This window comes from Zootoca vivipara, chromosome 7, assembly GCF_963506605.1.
Source record: "Zootoca vivipara chromosome 7, rZooViv1.1, whole genome shotgun sequence".
NCBI lineage: Eukaryota > Metazoa > Chordata > Lepidosauria > Squamata > Lacertidae > Zootoca > Zootoca vivipara.
The window spans coordinates 6,162,911-6,183,442 of NC_083282.1; the positions used below are offsets into that span (position 1 = coordinate 6,162,911).

General features: G+C 43.7%; 1 protein-coding gene across 2 annotated transcripts in view; it reads left to right on the forward strand.

Annotated features, from left to right (window-relative positions):
• The first annotated feature begins 2,675 nt into the window (after window positions 1–2,675).
• ABL2 (ABL proto-oncogene 2, non-receptor tyrosine kinase) overlaps window positions 2,676–20,532 on the forward strand; it is a 55,313-nt gene continuing 37,456 nt past the window's right edge. Inside the window, exon 1 of one of the 2 annotated variants that reach the window (XM_035121673.2) lies at window positions 2,676–3,105. In XM_035121673.2, the coding sequence (XP_034977564.2) occupies window positions 2,880–3,105 (226 nt within the window). In that variant the 5' untranslated portion in view covers window positions 2,676–2,879. The remainder of the gene's footprint in view (window positions 3,106–20,532) is intronic. The other variant, XM_035121671.2, reaches the window with a different exon arrangement.

Consider the following 20,532-nt stretch of genomic DNA (forward strand, 5'->3'; position numbering starts at 1 on the left):
AGATTTGTCATTCACTATATTGCCCAACCTAGCAGTTCGAAAGCACATCAAAGTGCAAGTAGATAAATAGGTACTGCTCCGGCAGGAAGGTAAAGCATTTCTGTGCGCTGCTCTGGTTTGGCAGAAGCAACTTAGTCATGCTGGCCACATGACCCGGAAGCTGTACGCCGGCTCCCTTGGCCAATAAAACGAGATGAGCACCGCAACCCCAGAGTCATCCGTGACTGGAACTAATGGTCAGGGGCCCCTTTACTATCTTGCCCAAAGCAACTTACAACCAAGCAAACGGACGATAAACCCCACATAGATGCACTGTGGTAGAGCATCTGTTTTGCGTGCAGAAGATTCCAGGTTCAATTCCCAACATCTCTGGATAGGGCTAGGAGATCCTGGCCTGAAACCCCAAAGTGTCGCTGCCAGTTAGGGATGGGGAACTTTTTTCATCCTGAGGGCCATATTTCCTAGTAGACAAACCTTCCAGGAGTTACATGCCAAGGGTGTGGTAACATGCAAAACTGTAGCCCTGTCGCACAAAAGTCAAAAAAAATTCTACGCATTCTCTTCAGCAAGGACTCCATGACACTCCATCACTGTCATTGAAGGTGTAAGTTGTCTCTCTGGCTAACAACACCCTTGATGAGCTTCAACCATTCCTGGACATAATATATAATCAACCTGCCAAGTAGCAGCAGAACTTGTCAAGTAGCAGCAGAACCACCTAAACACACTGCCTCGTGACAGCCAAACCAGGTGGATATTGTGGCCAATGTGATCAAAAGCAGCTGAAAGGACTGCATGAAAGAGCAATATTGCCCTTCCCCTAGAATAAGTTTTAATGTGACCAATGTATTTTTAAAACCAAAATCACTCTTGAAATCAGATTGAAATGGGGCCAGAAAATCAGTGTCATCCAATAGGTTCTGCAGTTGCTTAACCACCAATTGTTGAGCACCATATTCCCCAAGAAGGAGCTACGTGTGACCAACTGACAATAGTCGTTGGGGTCAAGGAATGAATATTAATAAGAAACCAAGACAAAATCCAGCAAAAGTTGCAAGACTTTTGAGACAACTTGTGGCAAAACATTTCCTGGACTGTCTGCTGGTAATGGAAACATAAATGATTGCTCAGCCATATGAAGGAATAAACCCTCCCTGCAGATAGAAAACTAGATGCAAGGGGGAAGGACTCTGGACAACTTTTCCCTCAACCATGCCCATTTTTTTGTAAGATTCCCCACCCCCACCCCCCAAATGCAGCAGTATGTGTTACAGAAAGACTTTTCTATTTGAGAAGCTCTTGTTCGGAGACTCAGTGGAATTTGGGCTAGTTGTGATTTATATTTTGCTGGATTATGCCCAAAATCTTCAGTTCCCAGAAGCACTGGTTTGGACACATAAACTAAAGGCTAACGCATCATATCAGTCATGAGTTAAACCTAGTTATTTATACCTGAAGTGAGCCAGACAGAATGATTATGTTCAAAACACAGCTTGTCACTTGTAAGCGTTTCTCCAAGTGCTTTCTCCATCTCCTCTCCCACACTGATCTTGCGCAGTGAAATCTTCAACATGCCCTCTGGTATCAATGCAGCTGCTTTGAAAGCTGAGCAAACACCAAAAAATTTACATTTACATTCTGCTTGATGAAGAGTGCCATGTAGCTCCAGAGGCTGCAGAGGTCTTGGGAGGGGTTCTGCTGAGCGGGGTTTGCTGTGGGGTCTTGTTGCTGTTATTGATACTATTTTTTTGTATCTTTATTTTTAGCTGTTCTTATTATTTATGTGGACATTAGTCAGTTGCGGACATTATGTGGACATTAGTCAATTTTGTGTACTTTTTGAAGTGTTTTGCTTATTGTTTATGGCTACTTTTGTAATTATGTGTGTTTTTTTCCATGTTGAAAGCTGCTTTAAACATGGTTTTAATTTAACCAGTGCTTTTCTTCTAGAAAAAAAACCGTGCTGGTACCGTACTCACTCTGAAATTGTTACAGGAAGTGCCACACGTTTTTCTTCTAGGAAAAAAAGGTGCCGGTGTTGCGTACCGTTGAATACCCTCAGAAAAAAAAAACCCACTGGTTTTAACTATGGACAGGTGGTATACAAATAAAATGGTGATAACGTTTACACAAATATAAGCTCCTTCAAATCTCCTATCACCATCATCCATTAAAATAAAGCAATGAAAAATCCACAAACCAAAAGGTGGAGCACACAAAAACATTTCAAGAAAGGAGAAAAATATGTTTCTGACCTCTCCCTCTATTCTCGAATGGATTTTATGTTGGAAAGTGCATTAAATACTTTAACTAATCTTAAATTAAAATGTGTTTGGCTTTTTAAAAATATGGCATAATAACAATACTCCCCACCTCAATACTTGAGGGAACATCTATTAGGAATAATAATGATCAAATGTATTTGACTCTTTATCCCGGCTATCCTAGGCGTCATTTACACATTTTAAAAATCGGTTCTACTCGCGAAGCGGAGGTGCGCGTGCGCGGAATGGAGCAGGGCGGATGCTACCGTTGGACCGCGGACGTCGCTGGGGCGGGGCCCGGGCGGGAGGCGGAGCCATCGCCGCCCCTGGAGGACCGGAGGTGGGAAGGGTGGGCGAGAAGGAGCCGCTCTGCTCCTCGCCCCCTCAGCTCTGTGGTCAAGATGGCGGCGGCGGGGGTTGAGGGGGCGAGTCCGTGAGGGCCTGTCCGGAGCGCGGTGGCGAGGAGGAAGAGGCGGCGGCGGAGGAGGCAGGGCAGCCCTGTGGGGAAGCGGGCTTGGGCGCGCGCGGCGGGAGGAGCGGCGCAGGCGGCGGCATGTGAGCGAGAGGCGGCGGCCGAGGGCTGTGGCGGGGGCCCGAGACGGGAGGGGGACGGGGATGGGCCAGCAGGTGGGCCGCGTCGGGGAGCCGGGCGCCTCCTCCGCGCTCCAACAGCCGGCGACGCAGCAGCAGCAGCAGCAGCAACAGCCGCCGCCTCTTTCCCAGCCTCAACCAAGGGGTCTCCGGGGCAGCGGCGGCAGCGTAGCCAGGCCCACCGGCCGGAGGCGAGAGGTGGCCGCCCCGCGAGGTGCCGAGAGTGGCTTCAATATCTTCACCCAACACGGTAAGGTGGGAAGGGAAGCGGGGGGGGAGAGAGATCCGGGGCGAGGAGGCTGCCGCAGATGCTGGGTGCGGGTGGGTGTGGCGCTCCTTCTCTCCGGTGGGAGGGGGCAGGCACACCCGCCCCCGCTCAAAAAAAAATACCAGGAAGAATTGCTCTCTTGCATCAGACAAAGGTCTTCCTGGTCCAGCATGTTGTTCCCAGCAGTGGCCTGTTAGATGCCTGGAGGGGAGGGACTGGCCAAGCATGAAGGCAGTAGTAGCCCTTCCCTGTTGTATGCGCCCCCTCCCCTCCCCCCCAAGCACCTTGTCCTTGACAGGTATACTGCTCTGGACCAAGATTGTGGCTCCAGTTTAACTGTTGCAGGGCATATTGGTAGGTAACCTCTGTCCTCTGCAGACCTAGCTCATGCTTGACTTTAGGGTCTCTTGAGCTCCTGAGCCATCCTCCCATGGCTGCAAACCGACCTGGCAAAAGCTTATTGCCACAGTAAATGTATTCGTCTTCTAGGTGTTCTTTTTGTTTTTGCTGCAGCACACAACAAGGGTGTCTTTCTGGAATACATAGCAGTTTTAGTTATTCCCCTGGAATATCTGTATATATGGTCAGCTTTCATGTTTTCTACAGACTTGAGTGAATTGTTGGTTTAAGGTCATCTAAATGTTCTAGTGCTACAGATGTAGGCCAAAGGTGTGCATCCCTTTAGAATGGCCTGTGTTACTTAACGTTGCTATAGTTGTGAGATATGTTTTAGAAATTGCAACAAAATGCTTTGCTTTATCTGCAATTGGGCTGTTTTCCACAGCAGGCTTTAAATCCTCCCGTTTTGATTCTGTGTGTGTGTGTTTGTGTGCTTCCTGCCAGCATCTGTTTGTCTATTGATATATCTTCTGGTTCACGTTCACCCTTGCTCTGTTAATTGCTGCCTCCCCCCCCATCTCCTGATTGTCATGATAAAGTTAATTTTGGAAAGGATGAACCTCATCCTCATAGCTTCCAAGTTATCCCTTTTTTACAGGGATTTTCCCTTATGCTGAATAGGCTTCCTCGCGAGAAAAGTGAAAACTTGGCAGCTATGCTCATCCTAAGGTGCCTGTGACAAATTGTGGCAATTGAGATATGCATTGCATTGCCTAGAAGGTGCCAAAGACATTACATTATTTTAGAACCTTATGGTCACTGTTTATCAGGGTTCCTTTCTACATTCTTTGGTGACATTGTGATGGCAGCTCTGCTCTTCTTAGGGTAACAGTCTGCTTTGTGATGACCTTTACCAGCAGAGATGAGGGCAGAAGAGAACTGTATGTCCTCTTGAGGAAAAAGTCAGCATCTGTAGCTGGGAGGCTGTGGGTATGTCTGTGAGAGATGTAATGCTATTAAGAAACACATTGCATATCAAGGTAAAAAACAAGCAGTATTGACTACTTCTATTGTTTTTGTTCTTTCATTATCTCCTGACAAACTTAATGTAGCATGGTAGCAACTTTGCAGTATAATGGGTGGTATTCAACTGAGTTTTACTCAGAGTAGACACATTAAAATTAATGAACATGTCTAAATTGGGTCTATTAATAGCAATGGCTTTACTCTGAGTAAAACTTAGTTACATACACTCACGACAAGCTGCAGTTAGTCTAAAACAGAAAGCTTCTGAACCCCTGCTCAGGATGATTTCCAATTTATCTTTATTTCAGTAATTTGTAATACTACTTGTGATTTTTACCACATTTGACTATAATTTCTTTTAAGTTCAAGCGGTCTTTGCTGCAAATGGATTGATTGAGATCCATATGTATGATGCTTCATGGACTACTTTAGCTGGATGGCAAGTACCTGACCAAGGAGAGTTGTATTTGGTTATGTTTATGATGTAGGCAGAATACAGCAGGTTCCCTAGCTTACAACTATGATTTTAAAAGTTTCTATGTTAAAAATAAATAAATCCATGTGGAATTGACACCTGTGGAACGTCTGTGCTTTACACATTTTTCTGGGATATGCCCGGCCTAGAGAAACTGCTAAATTTGTGTTGAGTGCTAGCCAGATCTGCTCAGCTCCACAACCATTCTCTTCTGCATGAAATGGGAGTAGAATACACCAAATGCTCTGATTGTCTGTGTGCATTTCAGGGGAAAGTGAGCATTGGTGGAAAAGTCACTTTAATAAAACTTCCCCAAGGTTCATTGCAGAACCTTTTCATAATTTCTTGGGTTCTCTGGAACACACTTTGAAAACTGCTGGGAAAGGAGGATGTAGCTGGTACAGAATTTGCAGAGCCACTTCCATACGGCAATTATGCTTTGCGTGGAAGGGGAGATGCTGGTGTAACAACTGCTGCATCATATACCCACTTATTTCAGAGTGGGGGTGGGAAATGTACCACTTGGAAAATCCCCCAAACAGTGCAAAAATAGCAGAAGCACAAACAAGGCGCACCAGTTGGGGAAATGTGCCAGCAATGCCGCCTACACCAAGAGGGAGTGAATGAACTCGCAGTGATGAGGACATGTTCCGGAACACCTCCCTGTAACGCACACAATGATGCCACAGTGCCCCTGCTCCATGATCCCCAGTGGAACAGACAAAAATATCCCTGCTGCTCCCAGTCCCAAGGCATATGTACCAATAGGGATTTGAATCTTCTTAGGCTGCTCAAGCACTGTTTTTGAGCACTGAAGGCAGAAGAAGCCATGCAACGCAGCAACAACATAGCTTCCCTGGCTACTAATCATGAGCCCACCATACCCTCTCAACCTGCTGAGGCCAGCCAAATTCAGCTCTTCCTAGGATGTGGGAGAAAAGGATCCCTATCCAGCATGTGGCAAAATCATAGCCTTTATTCCACACTACGGTATCTAGGGTGTAATGGATTCTGAAAAGATACGGTATGTGTTAACCAGCAGGGCTTCTGTGTCTTGGGCAGTGGCCTGCAGACAGCAGAGTAGCAGGCACCAGTTCTTTGTTGCCTGTTGCATATCTATCTGTCTTAAAGCTTTCCAAGGTGCTGGTTCCTGTCTAGAGTCAGTAAGGTTGTCTTTGTCCATGGCAGAACAGGCAGGAGGCATTCTGGTCACTGCTGATCACGGGGTGGGCCTTCCTTGTGATCTATGTGGAGCTGGGTGTGGCCTGTGGAGAGTAAAGGGAAGAGATTGAAAGGGTATCTAGTAATACTCAGTACCTGGAATAAATAGACCTTGAACCCAGTGTCTGAAACTCCCATTGTTCTAGGCGCATTTTGCGACAGGGAATTTCATTAGCGCAAGCGGGTTCTGAGCTCTGGGAGTAGTACTGTGCCTAAGATTTCAGATTAAAACTGCAGAGTGGAAGGAAAGAGGGACCTTTTTCTGCCTCCCCACTTCTAGCTACTGTCTGAAGACTGGAGAAGAGACTAGACCATGTCAAAAATGAACACAATATTTTAGCTGCAATTCATTCACTTTCAGCCTTGTTGGTTTTTTTGTTAGAAAAAAGCGTGCCTAGACATTCCGTTGTTGCGCCCATACCCTAGGTTTAAGGTGCCATTTAGCTCCTAGCTTTCATATATCAGTTTCTAACACTGCTGAACCTGCATGCACAGGTACAAAAGAGAGTAATAAGTGGTGCTTGGCCAGTGGTCATGCCTTAGCCACCCCCCACCCACCCACTGCTCCACACATATGGGGGAAGTGGAGAGTTCACTGGCTTCACAGTGGGTGGTTGCGATGGAACTCTGGCTGTTCAGAAACAACTGATATAGCTGCATACTGTACACCGGGGTTGTGATTCCTGAATAGTACTTCCAACACTGGCAGTAGTACAAGGCACCAGGGCTGTGAACTTGCAAAGCAATAGTACTCCAAAGTGTTTGCCCAGCTACAGGTGGATTGGAGGGCTTGGACTTTGCCAACAGAGATCTTACCTGCATGTGGGGATGATTGCTTCTTCTGTGTGGCATACTCTTCTCCCTATTGTTTGAGGTAAAGTATTAAAACCATAAAGCACATGGAGGCAGACAGCTACAGCAGCTATATTTTGCATTGACTGTATTGCCTCTCCTTTCTTACTTACTTGTATGGGGTTCTCAATCTGTGCACCCCAACTGTCAGACTAGAGCAGGCATCCCCAACCTTTGGCTCTCCAGATGTTTTGGATCAGAATCCCCATCATTCCTGACCACTGGTCCTGTTAGCTGGGGATCATGGGAGTTGTAGGCCAAAACATCTGGAAGGCCGCAGGTTGGGGATGCCTGGATTAGAGGAAGATGGGCTGTTGGGTGTTTGTGGCTGGAGTTCCAAGGCAAGGTGTCAGGGCTCTTGGCAGAGAAGTGTTAGTAATGTAGTCAGGTTTTCACGTGTTTTGGACATGCTGTGTCTGCAAAGTCATAGTTTTTGCTTGTACTCGCAATAAAATGTTGTTCACATGGATTGTTGTACACAAGCTACGTAGGGGTATAGGCTGAGTAGGATGCTGTCCTTGAAACTTCAACCGAAATTGTGGGTTCACTTCTGCAATAGCCTCAAGGGTGAATAATATTGTCTTCATGGTCAAAGAGTAAGTTCTGAAGTTTCATTTTCATTTCACATTTGTACCCTGCTTTTCCTTCCAAAAAGAAGCCCAAAGTAACTGACAATTGCCGCAACACAATAATAATAATAATAATAATAATAATAATAATAATAATAATAATAACAACAATAACAATTTATTATTTATACCCCGCCCATCTGGCCGGGTTCCCCCAGCCACTCTGGGCGGCTTCCAACAAAACACTAAAATACAGAAATCCATCAAACATTAAAAGCTTCCCTAAACAGGGCTGCCTTGAGATGCCTTCTAAAGAACTGGTAATTGTTGTTCTCTTTAACCTCTAGTGGGAGGGCATTCCACAGGGTTGGTGCCACTACCGAGAAGGCCCTCTGCCTGGTTCCCTGCAACTTGGCTTCTCGTAGCGAGGGAACCACCAGAAGGCCCTCGGAGCTGGACCTCAGTGTCCGGGCAGAACGATGGGGGTGGAGACGCTCCTTCAGGTATACCGGACCGAGGCCGTTTAGGGCTTTAAAGGTCAACACCAACACTTTGAATTGTGCTCGGAAACGTGCTCAGAAAATATCAAAATTACCAGTCTTCTTCTTTGGTGATCACTCGTAGCTGAGTAAGATTGTCTTCCATAAACACAGTTTTAACAATGAGTCCATAAGTGACTGTGGAGGCCAATTCTGGATCCACATGTCCTTCCACAGTGGGGACATTGGTTTCTGGGCAGGAGTTGATCATGGTGTGGATTTGCCAAGCGTGCCTTCCTCTTAGCACGTTTCTCCCTTGCTTCCTGAGTTCGAAATTACCAGTAGTATGAACACAATAAAAGAGATAATTAAACTATAAAGCTGCCTAGTACTGTGCCAAAGTCATAATGATAAATCAGCCAGTAAGTTCCAAAGGAGCCTGTCAATGACCTTAGTTTGGGCCAATATCACAGCAGTACTTAACAGCAACAGCTGATGTCTTGTATATGTGATGAAACAACTTGCAGATGTGATGTAGTGGATGCCTTTCAAAGATTCTGAGATGGTACCTACTTCACTCTAGTCTTAAATTTAACTCATTTCAGGTTCCAGTAGAGTAGCTGTGTTTATTGCAGCAAGATCAATTAAAAGTTTTGTGGCACCTTAAAAGATTAGCAATTTTTGTTATGCTGCAATGCTTTATCAGATGCATTAACTGGATTATAGTTCATAATAAAACATTATTCTTCAAGGTGTGGCACACAAGGCTTAGTTGATCTTATTTATTATGCATATTTATGGCCTGGCCTTCATCATTGTAGATCTCAGGGTTGGACATAATACATATTGCATATCGCAAATTACTTAACTCAATCTAAAAATAATATCAAAATCACCCATCATCAGTAAAGAAATAAGAGCAAGTAAATTAAATGTTAAAACGGTAAAGCTCCTGAGAACTCCAGGTTGTTAACACAGAAAATTTAAAACTACAGGTAGTTAATTGTGAGGAACAGAAGAAACCTGGACACTTCTCCTTCATGCAAGTTCATCTTTGGTCATCACACACACTACATTTTTAGATGAACATCTACAAAAGTAAAGTGTAAATTCATAAAATATGTGTTTAGAACATAGCTGCCAAGTTATCCCTTTTTTAAAGGGATTTTCCCTTATGCTGAATAGGCTTCCTCGCGAGAAAAGGGAAAACTTGGCAGCTATGGTTTAGAAAACATCCACGATGCAGACACAAATGTAAGGAAGCTATGCAGTTCTCTTGAGTATATAATTGAATATATACTTAATTGCAAACTTGTTTGTGGTAGGTCTGAAGGATGGGATCCATTTACGGGATTTAGGTCAGCGGAAGCCCTGCTTACATGACAGGATTTCCCTGCTCTCCTCCCACACCGTGTCCCTGAAATTGGCCCTGAGGGATCGAAAGATTCACATGGGGGAGGAGAGGAGGGATTGTTTCATATGGCAAACTGATGCTTGCACAGAAGGAAATACTGTAATAGTGCAATGTTCAATGTATTGCTACCCTGGTGTTCTGTTTGTAATGTATGCAGGAGACAGGGAGGAAGTTGCTTCCATTTCTGGGAACAAGTGGCTTCCTTTTCCTTCCACTCTCTCTACTCAGAAGGGTTGTCTTGAGCATGTATATCATGCTGGGGTTCCTCTGTGGTCTCTCTATGCACTGTAATCCACTGCTTGGCTCTGCTGTAGAGTACCTTATTTTTCCATGTACTGTATAAGACGCCCACTATTTTTTTGAACCTAAAATTAAGAAAATGAAACCCTAAAATAGAAGTGAAAATCTGGATGATTGGCGGTGGCAAGTTGTTGATCTTTTTTGAGGCGATCATCCTCAAAGTTTCCAGCATGATGTGCATGCAGTGCACCGTGGTACAGAAGCAAAGGCAGCGACTGGGGGGGGGGGCACCACATGCTTCCCCTCGGTGGCAGCTGCTGCTGCGGGGAAACAGGCTCCCAAGCAGGATGCCAAGGAAGAGCCGCTCTGCATCGGGCCATGCCGGTAGGAGTTTGAGAGGGGAAGAGGGGAAAAAGGAAAGAAGGCTAAGGAGAGGTAGCTGAGGCAGCTCTCGGTGGCAGCTGCTCTCAATCCGGTGGTCAAGCCAGTGGAGGCTTCAGGAAGCAAGCCAGTCGCCAGCATACAACCCGGGGGGGACGGGACGGCAGCAGGAGGGACCGCCTCAGCCCTCCCAAGCCAAAAACCCAGGCATATGCTTAAATATTTTAGAAATTCCCCCAGATGCCCATGTTCCGTGTACAAGATTACTTCCAATTTTATACTAATTTTTATAAAAGCAAAAAAACCTCATCTTATACATGGAAAAATACTAGCTACAGGTAGGTAGCCGTGTTGGTCTGACGTAGTCGAAACAAAATAAAAAAATTCCTTCCAGCAGCATCTTAGAACCAACTAAGTTTGTCATAGGTATGAGCTTTCGTGTGCATGCTGCTGGAAGGAATTTTTTTATGGAAAAATACTGTATTTCACAGGTAGGAATGTAGAGCATTTCATCTTTTCCACTATTGGGGATGTCATGCATCCTCTTCTGTTCACATGTTGGGTCATTAGCTCTATCCTTTCATCTTGGAGTTTGTTGATATTAGCTGGAGAAAGTAGCTGATAAGATTGCTTTCCAACATCTTTCCCTTAGCTTTATGGGTGGGACATAGAGCCTACAAATACACATGCACAGAAACCTTAAAGTGTGTTACAATACCTTTATTGGGACCAACTAAAAATCTCTATATTATGCTTTTTGTTTAGTATGCCTTTGTATAGCTAGTATGCATCATGTAAGCACTTCTGTCACATAGAGCCAGGAACAATTGATTGCATGTTGGAACAAAATAGCTTGCTTCCCATCCCACCTTACCTGTCTGCAGCTGAATTCTTATGGGCCTGCTCAGCAGCTATTAAAGCATTTTATATAAGCAGTAGCATATGGTTCTGTTTACCAAAGTGTTTTCTCCTACTCTGTACTATTTCTCTCATCGGTTTGTCTTGTTTGAGATAATAGAAACTAGTTTTACATGAAAGGTGTTGGTTACGATGGCAAGTGTTTTGATGGAACTCAGTTATTTTTGCTGGAAGTTGTATAATAATTTAAAGGTGCTGCTTCTAAGCTGTAGGACTAGATTTACCGCTTCACTTTAGAGAAATCCTGGTTCTTCTGGATTTGGCTGTTGAGCATGGTTATATCTTAACTAAAGCTAATTATTGCCTCAGACGAAAACTTTGTCAGCTGGGAGAAAATCTATTATGTTGAATGCTGTTCATGCTGTGTTCTTGCATTTAAACAGTTTTTATCGTCCTGGGCACCAATCCAAACCTTGGGTACATTCAGAGAGCCAGAAAATCACTTTCAGTGGCCGGAGAATTTCTCTTCCCCAGTTACAGTTGCACCCCTTATTTTTCAACTTCTTTCTCTCTTATTGCACCTCCAACTTCTTTTGGTTCTGGTGGCCTGACCCGCACTACCCAAAAAAATTCCTGTTTTAGATGGCAGCGCAATTATTTCATGTTCCCACCTTTTCTCTCAAAGCATCCTTCTGAGGAATAGTTTGTCTGTTTTGCTGGAGTAGCAATGTTCTGGAATACCTCACTAACAGAGAATACAGACAGTTTAAGGACCAAACACTTCTCATTGCTAGGCAGTCCAGTAATCAATTTTCTATAATTGAAAAACAATGTGCATCAGTATTATTTAAACACTGACGTCTCTTATCTCCCCCCACCCCAGCGACAGTCAACCATAGAAGGAGAATAGCCTAGATGTCAGGTCAGAATTTATATACTCAGTCTAGAACAGAGCAGGGAGTTCAGCTCCATCTGCAAGTTTCATATTGTCTGCTAATTGCTAATGTATGTTGCACACCACCATTCCCTGTACCTGAAGAAGGTTCTGAGACCTGATTGCTTACAGATAATGGTAACTTGCTAGGCTAGATCCCAGCATAAGACCCAGAGCTTCCCAGTTCACTACTTTGTGTATGGTCTTATGTATACCCCCAACCAAACCTATGGAGCACTGATACTCCAGGCTGTATTCTCAAAACTTAAACATAATTATTTCAGTTTCTTTTTAAGCAGTAGTGGGGAAATAAGCATTACTGGACAGTTCAACTTGTTGACTTTTTGTAAAAACTGTGTGTATCCATCCAACTGTGTGTATCCATTTACTTAAATGTACCGGTATTATCCCCAAAACAAGGTTGTGGTGCAAGCAAATGGATAAACCTATTATGTGACTTTTTGCCACTTGTCTTTGCTGTGTGCTTACCGGTAATACTTGTAATCCATTTTGAATGAAATGCATGGCAATTGCTGTTAGATATGGCTAAGAAAAAGAAACTCTGATGTGGTTGGCCCAGCAGAAGCTCCTTGGTAATAATGCTGGGTGTATATCCAAGTTTTCTTCCTGGACTTGAGGCTTGATGTTTGTACAAGCTTTTCATACAGCAGGAATAGACAATTTCATGCCTTTTGCGGAGACGGGGATTTTAGCAGTATTTGTATATGTGAAAGTTAAACAAGATAACTTGAAGGGTAGATTTAATAAGGTCTTCCAAAGCAGTCTATTGTTGAGAGACACAGTTAAATCATGCCTATGGACTAAAGTAGCTAAAAACAAATAGACACATATGCCAGCGTGCATATTATTACAACCTTTAATATGTCTCAATGGGATCCTTTCATCCTTATTTTATATTTTCTGACATTGGTGGAGAAAATTATGCTGGCAGTAGGTTTTGGGGCTTCCTGCCACTTGTTAGTGCAGCATCATAAAACTTTTTAACAGTAAGACATACTGATGAGATTGTCATGGCATGCATTCGGTTATCTGATTGTGGCTGCACACACCCAGGTAGTAAAGCTTATTGACCTCAGTGGACCTTGCTTTTAACATGTGTAGAATTTTGCTTTTAGGGCAGGAAATAAACCTGTTTTTTAAGTTAATTCTTGCTAGTTAGTTTTGACTGTTGGACTGTTTTCTTAGGAAGGCTCGATTTTCCTATTTTTGATCTATGCAGCCTGATCCGATGTACACTGTGCATTCTTGGAAATAAATGCTGCTAAGCTCCTGCCCACCTAGCAGTTCGAAAGCACGTCAAAGTGCAAGTAGATAAATAGGTACCGCTCTGGCGGGAAGGTAAATGGCGTTTCCGTGCGCAGCTCTGGTTCGCCAGAAGCAGCTTAGTCATGCTGGCCACATGACCTGGAAGCTGTCTGCAGACAAACGCCAGTTCCCTCTGCCTATAGAGCGAGATGAGCGTGCAACCCAGAGTTGTCCGCGACTGGACCTAACTGTCAGGGGTACCTTTACCTTTACCTTTAAGTTCAATAAAAGTATTTATAAAGGCCTTTAATATGTTCAAACCACTTCACATACACAGTAGGTGAATATTATTGGGAGCTGAGACTGGTGGCTAGCTTAGTCCATGGCTGATGTGATTTTTTAAAAATGAAACTTTTTATATTGTTACACAGCCTCTGCACCAACTTCTTTTGCCTTGTAAGTATAGGTTGTAATAGGAATTGTACAGCTTATCCTGTACTCCAAAAGAGCCCTGCATGATCAGGCCCAAAGTTCCATCCAGTCCCAGGATTCTGTTTCTCTCAGTATCCTGCCAGATGCTTCTGGAAAACACTTCACAGGCTTGAAGGGCAATAGTCCTCCCATGCTACTGGCCCCCTCTCAGCATCTGTTTTTCAGTAGCGTGCAACCTTTGAAAATGAAGGTTCCACTTAGCTATTTGGTTGCCAGCTTCTATGCTTTTTCTAACTCTGTGGTACCCTTTTGCGATGAGATGACCAGAACAGTACACTTTATTTCAAATCTAGCTGCACTGTAGAGAATATAAGATGATACTGGCAGTTTTATTTTCAGCTTCTTTTCTAATAATTTCTATCTTTTTCATTGCCACCACACACTGTCGACATTTTCAAATTCTTGATCCATCTTAGTCAGACCCTACGTGTATCACCACATAACTACTTACAGGAACCTTGCATGCCATTTTGTTGCTTGCAAATCTTGTTTGGAGAGATCTTTTATTGGTGTCATCTAATTTTGAGTTATTAGCAAACTGGACCATTTCACTGCTCATCCTGACTCTGATCACTTTATAATTGTACAATTAAAACATTTTTTAAAGGAAATATGTGATTCACTGTCTATATAGAGTCACCTTTCCATGGGAACACAAACTGCAACTACCAGCTCTGTGTGAATTCACAACTCCCATCTTAACACAGCTCACATAGGTAGTCTGTTCACTTAAGCAGTTTAACACAAACCAGTGAACAGTACATTATCAGGACTCTCATTTTGCCCATCACTGGTATGCAATCAGGCTGCAGACAAGCTACAGATGCTTTCATTGCACTCCCAGATGACAATGCTTGTTTGAACAGTTTCAGGGCAGCAAGAAATTGTGTGGTAAGAGTGTCTATTGAATTGATAAAGTTTGTCCAAAGAGCTTCTCTCATTCAGACTGTTAATGGGGACAGGCCTGTTCAGGCTTTGGAAAGTCTCAAAAGAAAATTCCACTATATTTTTATTTGTTGTCAAATGCAGGGGTCCACAAATCTGTGCACCAGAACCTCTGGTGTGCATGATACCCCTTCTCCCTTCAGATCCATGTTCACATTCTTCCTTGTGCATCTCCCGCTTTCGCCTTGTATTCCAGAGTGTCTACTGCTGATATATACTCATATATCAGTTGCTTCCACCACCCCCTCTTTCTAGCACCTCTTGTTGCTAGCCAGTGCTTCGTGTGTGAGCTGCTTCTCTCTCAACACATCTCATACACCTTCCAGTCATACCCAATTGGAGAAGAGATATCTGCAAGATAGGCAATGATAGTTGTTGCACAGAGCATCAGCTTGTGAAAGAAAGAAAGGAGATAGTGGCTCACATGATCAATGTACTTGTTGGGAGGAGGAGGTAGCTGCAGCTGCGCAGGCAGAATTGTAAGGAGGCAGGGCTGGAGATTTTCCATGTACTCTGGAGAGAATTTCCCAAGTGTAGCATGACATGAACTGTCCTCAGCACTCTCCTCCTGAGCTGGTGAAGGGAGAGGAAAGGGTTGTCTTTGATTTTAGCATTGTGCTTCAGAGACTCCTTTGAAATTCAATGTTGTGTCAAAGACACCCCTGTCGGCATGATCCTATCAAGGCCAGCCAATTTTTTTGCATCTCTGTGAAATATTACTCATTACTTTTTCTAACTGAGCTGTTACAGGCACAGTACTTCATACTCCCCGAGTCCCCCTTTTCTTTATCTGATGAATCTGATCACTCAACTTAGGAAAAGGGAGGTCATTGTTCATGGCACCCAGTGACATTTCCGACAGTATGGCTCCATTGGTAAAAAGGTAAAGGTAAAGGACCCCTGACAGTTAAGTCCAGTCGCGAACCACTCTGGGGTTGCGGCTCGCATCTCGCTTTACTGGCCGAGGGAGCCGACGTTTGTCCACAGGCAGTTTTTCTGGGTCATGTGGCCAGCATGACTAAGCCGTTTCTGGGGAAACCAGAGCAGCGCATGGAAACGCTGTTTACCTTCCCGCCGGAGCGGTACCTATTTATCTACTTGCCCTTGCTTTCGAACTGCTAGGTAGGCAGGAGCTGGGACTGAGCAACAGGAGCTCACCCCGTTGCAGGGATTCGAACTGCCGACATTCAGATGGACAAGCCCAAGGCTCAATGGTTTACACCACAGCACCCCTAACGTCCCCATGGCTCCATTGGTACACAATGCTAAACCATGGCTTAGGGTTATGTGTCCTATAACACTACAATAGTTCTATAGTACTACTACTTTAGCATGGCCATGCAGAGGAGTTTGGAAGCTGATCTTCCATTTTAGATTAGCTGGAGTTTGTCATGATGTCTGAACCCAGGGGAGTGCATGAGCGCAAGGCTTGCTGTGGTTCCTTCTCATAAAGCTAAGCCATGATTTAGTGTTGTGTGTAAACACAGCCATTGTGGTGGTTATGGGGTCACCCACTTCTTTTCCGGTGATACTAAACTTGTATGGAAGCAGATAGATGCTGACTTGTAGCTACAGCTCATTGTCTCCACTGTTGGGCAAAGGCCTACTACCGGTAGTTGAATAATTTATAGAGCTTTGAATCTTTCTGTCATACCTTATTGGAAAAAGTAAAACATAAAAACAAGACTATTGGAAATGTGCTTAATTCAGAATTTTATATTAGCAGCATAAGGCCCTATAAAGAGTCGTGCATCTTTAAAAGTCATAAGGAGACTCTGTCTACCTCTGCAAGTGGATGGTGTAGCCGACCTGCCAGCCACTTGATGGCTCTTAGGCAACCCATACAGTTCAAGTTGTAATTAGTTGTGGGGTTCTTTTTTGTATGGTCTGAAGGCACATGAGGCCACCATCTTGCTAAAGCTAAGTAGGCCTGAGTCTGGTCAGTTCCATAGTGGGAGACCTCCAGTTCCATGATAAAAGATGAAATTTAAATGTAAACAAACAAATAAATAAAACACATCATCATTTAAACTGAGAGTTGAAACTGGGAGTATTTACGGTAGATATGTAAGCGATTACCTCATGACCAGGTGAGAGATATTTCAGAAGTCAGCAAGGAGTTGCCACTGGCTTCCAATGGCACTCGTCACAATAAGTGTTTATCTTTTGATCAGTTCTGTAGTGTCTGGCCTTGTGGTTACACAATGGCTCAATTTATTTAAAAAGCTAAAGCTATTATGGCCTCTAAAGAGATTTCATTTAGAATAAATGAGAAGCCAACTACATTACAGATCCCTTGAGGTTTGTTTCTGGCAGTACTAGTAAACCACTACACAAAGCTTTGTTGCATGTGTTGTGGAAATCTCATAGTTTCTGAAGTTTTAAGTTTATCAGAGCTTCCTCAAAATAGGGTATCTCTAATTATAAATAATTACAATGGCTTTTTTATCAGCCCAACTGGCAAAGTTTAATCCAAACTTGTTTTTATATGGTGTCTTCTGATTCTAAAGATGTGGAATTAGAACCCACAGTTTTCTTTCTAAGAATACAGTTGCATTTATTGGATTTAATTCAGTTGATTTTGGGCACTACAGCTTTATGCCTGTTTCTTCTTTTCAGGAAGTTTTATTCTGGTTAATCTCCAGAATACTGCATGCAGATTATGGCACCTTGATCCTAAGTATGTTTTAACTTCAGTGTGGTGTTTTACTGATACAGCAGTGATATGGTCCACTCCAGTTTCCTTATTGGCTGTTTTGGCACATTTTAAATTGGGTTGCAATTTTTCATGTGACAGCTTTAATTTAAGCCACATCATCATATTAAAATTGCTTGCCAAGTTTGAAATAGAGGGTGGAATTCAACATCACACTGTGGTAAACCTGCCATCAGCACAAGCATTGCAGCTTGTCAGGCTGAACAGCCGCCCCCCACTCCAATGCACTGTTCTGGGGGTTTTCTCAATCCCCCCCAAAAAAACCAGTTTCAGGGGGAGAGGAGAGAGGGGAACTTGTGCTAGCAGCTAGTAGAAGCTCTCCCATAGGGCTTGTGCTGACAGGACCCATAGGAAGTAGAACAAAGACTGCATATGAGAATTTGAACATTTGGGACAGGGTTCACCTAATGAGCAAAGGAGTAAGGAGAAAAAGTTGCAATCCTGTATTCACCCTTCATGACCTATCTCTGTAATTTCACAAGATGAAGCAAGCTGTTTTCTTGTGCACTCTTCTCCATTGTATTCCAGGCACTCCCTCCATATCAAAATCTTCAAATAGGTGTTGTCAGAATATTTACTCAGTTTCTCCATTGCTTTGCTAAACACTTTTTATCTGGTCTGTGCCTGTATAATAAAAGTTGCATTTGATATTTGTATTTGTTAAACACCGTAGAACTAAGGAGACTTCCCCTATAACTCTTGCAGTTCAGAAACTTGTGGGTCTCACTGAAACTGACTGGAATTTCATTTCTGTTTTTATACTGCTGCTTGAGAAACCTGTGGACAGCAGTAACAGCAGGCAGGGTCATTCTGGCGAATGGTTCCTACTGCAGGTAGTTGGCACAATTTCATGAGTTTTTGCTTGGACTGATAAGGCTAAGAGCAGAATCCAAACACCATAGAAGCAGCAATGTTAAAAGGAGTGGTTCAGCTAGCACTTTATTTAAAGATCTAGTACAGGCATCCCCAAACTCGGCCCTCCAGATGTTTTGGGAATACAACTCCCATCATCCCTAGGTAACAGGACCAGTGGTCAGGGATGATGGGAATTGTAGTCCCAAAACATCTGGACGGCCAAGTTTGGCCATGCCTGATCTAGTGCTTGTGCCAATCAGGAAGGAAGGGGAAGGGCAGTGATTACATCTATTTTTTTCTGCACCATCTCTAGTCTGAGGCAGCAGAAAGGCCAATATTGCCAGAAGCTAGATCAGCATAGAATCCAGCAGTTCCTTGGCTGGCCCAACTCTACCTCCTGTCTCCGAAACACTGAAGGGAATCCTCTGGAGCAGTACAGAACATGGCCTAAGACATTAGCAGAATTCAGGAACCCTTCCACACAGAAGCATAAAGTGCAGGATATCTTTGGATCCACTTAGAGTGTAACAAGATTTCTGTGGATAACCAGCTAGGAAATCAGCTGGGCAGATGATAGTCTTCTCCCATCCATCCCTTACCTAGGGAACAATATATTTTGACTTTATTATTGCACAAAAGATGTATTAATTTGCAGATTTGAGAGAGCTGTAAAAGTAATGGTTACAACATGATTGTAAAACTACCGTACTGAAATATAATGTACAGGTAATTGCTCCCTTTTTCCACTAGGGGATGCTGCAGACCTTAAATAATATGCCAATGTGCCATTTATAGAAGCCTCTTCACATGCGCATAGGAATGATAGCTGTAGTCAGGACCCCAGATTGGTACTTGGTCTTCTATACAGGTAGATAAATAAAAATTGGGGGTTGGGGGTTGGAATAGTTTGGCTTCTGTGGCCCTATCCTGGTGTCAAGAGAGAAAACACTGGCAAAACCCCAGAGTTGTGATTTTAAAGCTGCTATGGGAACGACCTTTTAACAGTGTTCAATAGAAAATGCTTTGGGCGTATTTTGAAACAAAGCCCTCTTTATTATACCAAAGAGTGCTGTGCTTGGTTAACTTTTTGCTTAAGGCAGATGTGTCTGCACTGTAATGCGGCCTTAGCAATTCTAGACTATCAGACAGCATGTCATAAACCAGTGGTGTGGGGTTATTTGAGATCCCCACCAAAGTGACAGAATATAATTTCAAGTACAAATCAAAATGATTGCAGGTGTTTCCTTTTGCTCCATTTGCCACAGTGTTTAAAGTTTGGAGTCCCTTTCAGGTTGCATGAAATAACTTGGGGGAATATGTAGCCCCAAGAGATTTTGGGGTTCTAATTACTAAAGGGAACTGCCTTATAACAAGCAGGTTGCTGTGGTGATGATGTATGTCTATCTTTTTGACAGTCTTTGCCCTTGGCGTGGCTAATCTGTGGCCCTCTAGATCAGTGCTCCCCAACCTTTTTATCGCCGCGGACCAGTCAACGTTTGATCATTTTACTGCGGCCCGCTGAGGGGGGGACGTTGATTGTTTCTATTTTATTTAGATTGTTTTGATTTAATAATTTTAATTTAATTGTATTTAATGTTCCTTGGGCAGCCCAGTACCAATTGATCTGGCCCGGGGGTTGAGGACCACTGCTCTAGATGGTGTTGGAAGCAGTCCCAGCCAGCCTAGCCAGTGATTAGGGATTATGGGAGTTGTAGTCTAACAGCATCTGGCAGCCCATCCTTGGCCTGGCATAAGAGATATTTAAGGGAAATGTTCAGAGAGCAGAACTATGGGATAACAGTGGAAGAGATACACACAAATTCAGCAGACTTTTGAGGGGAAATCATTGGGCTCCATAGCTATTACTAAAGTTGTTCTGAAATGAATCAAGCTTCAACAGGAAGAGGCAGAAACTGTGCACGGTGATGCTAATCGTCTCCATGGCCAGCAACAGCCTTCTTGCCTCCTTTCCATATTTGCAGTTTAAAATAATGTGGTACAAGGTTTTCAATTATAAACTAAGTGCATTTGCAGAAGCGACTATTTGCATGTTTTGAACCTGCAACGGACTGGGAAAGGAAGCGGGCTCCCTTTCTCCTTTTTTAGTGGAGACACAATGAGGCCTCTCCTCTGCCTTATGCAACTTTAGTTGCCTTACGTTTACTATCGGATTCTTATCTCATTATACATGATAAGCGATCTTCAGCCATCTCAACCCTTGCTTTTTCATGCAAAACCATTTGCAGTCGTTTGCGGTCATCAACAGCTATCAGTCAGTCAATCACCCATTTCCACCACCCTTCTGAGTGATCCCCCCTCCCCATCCCCACCCCTCCCCACCCCTTCT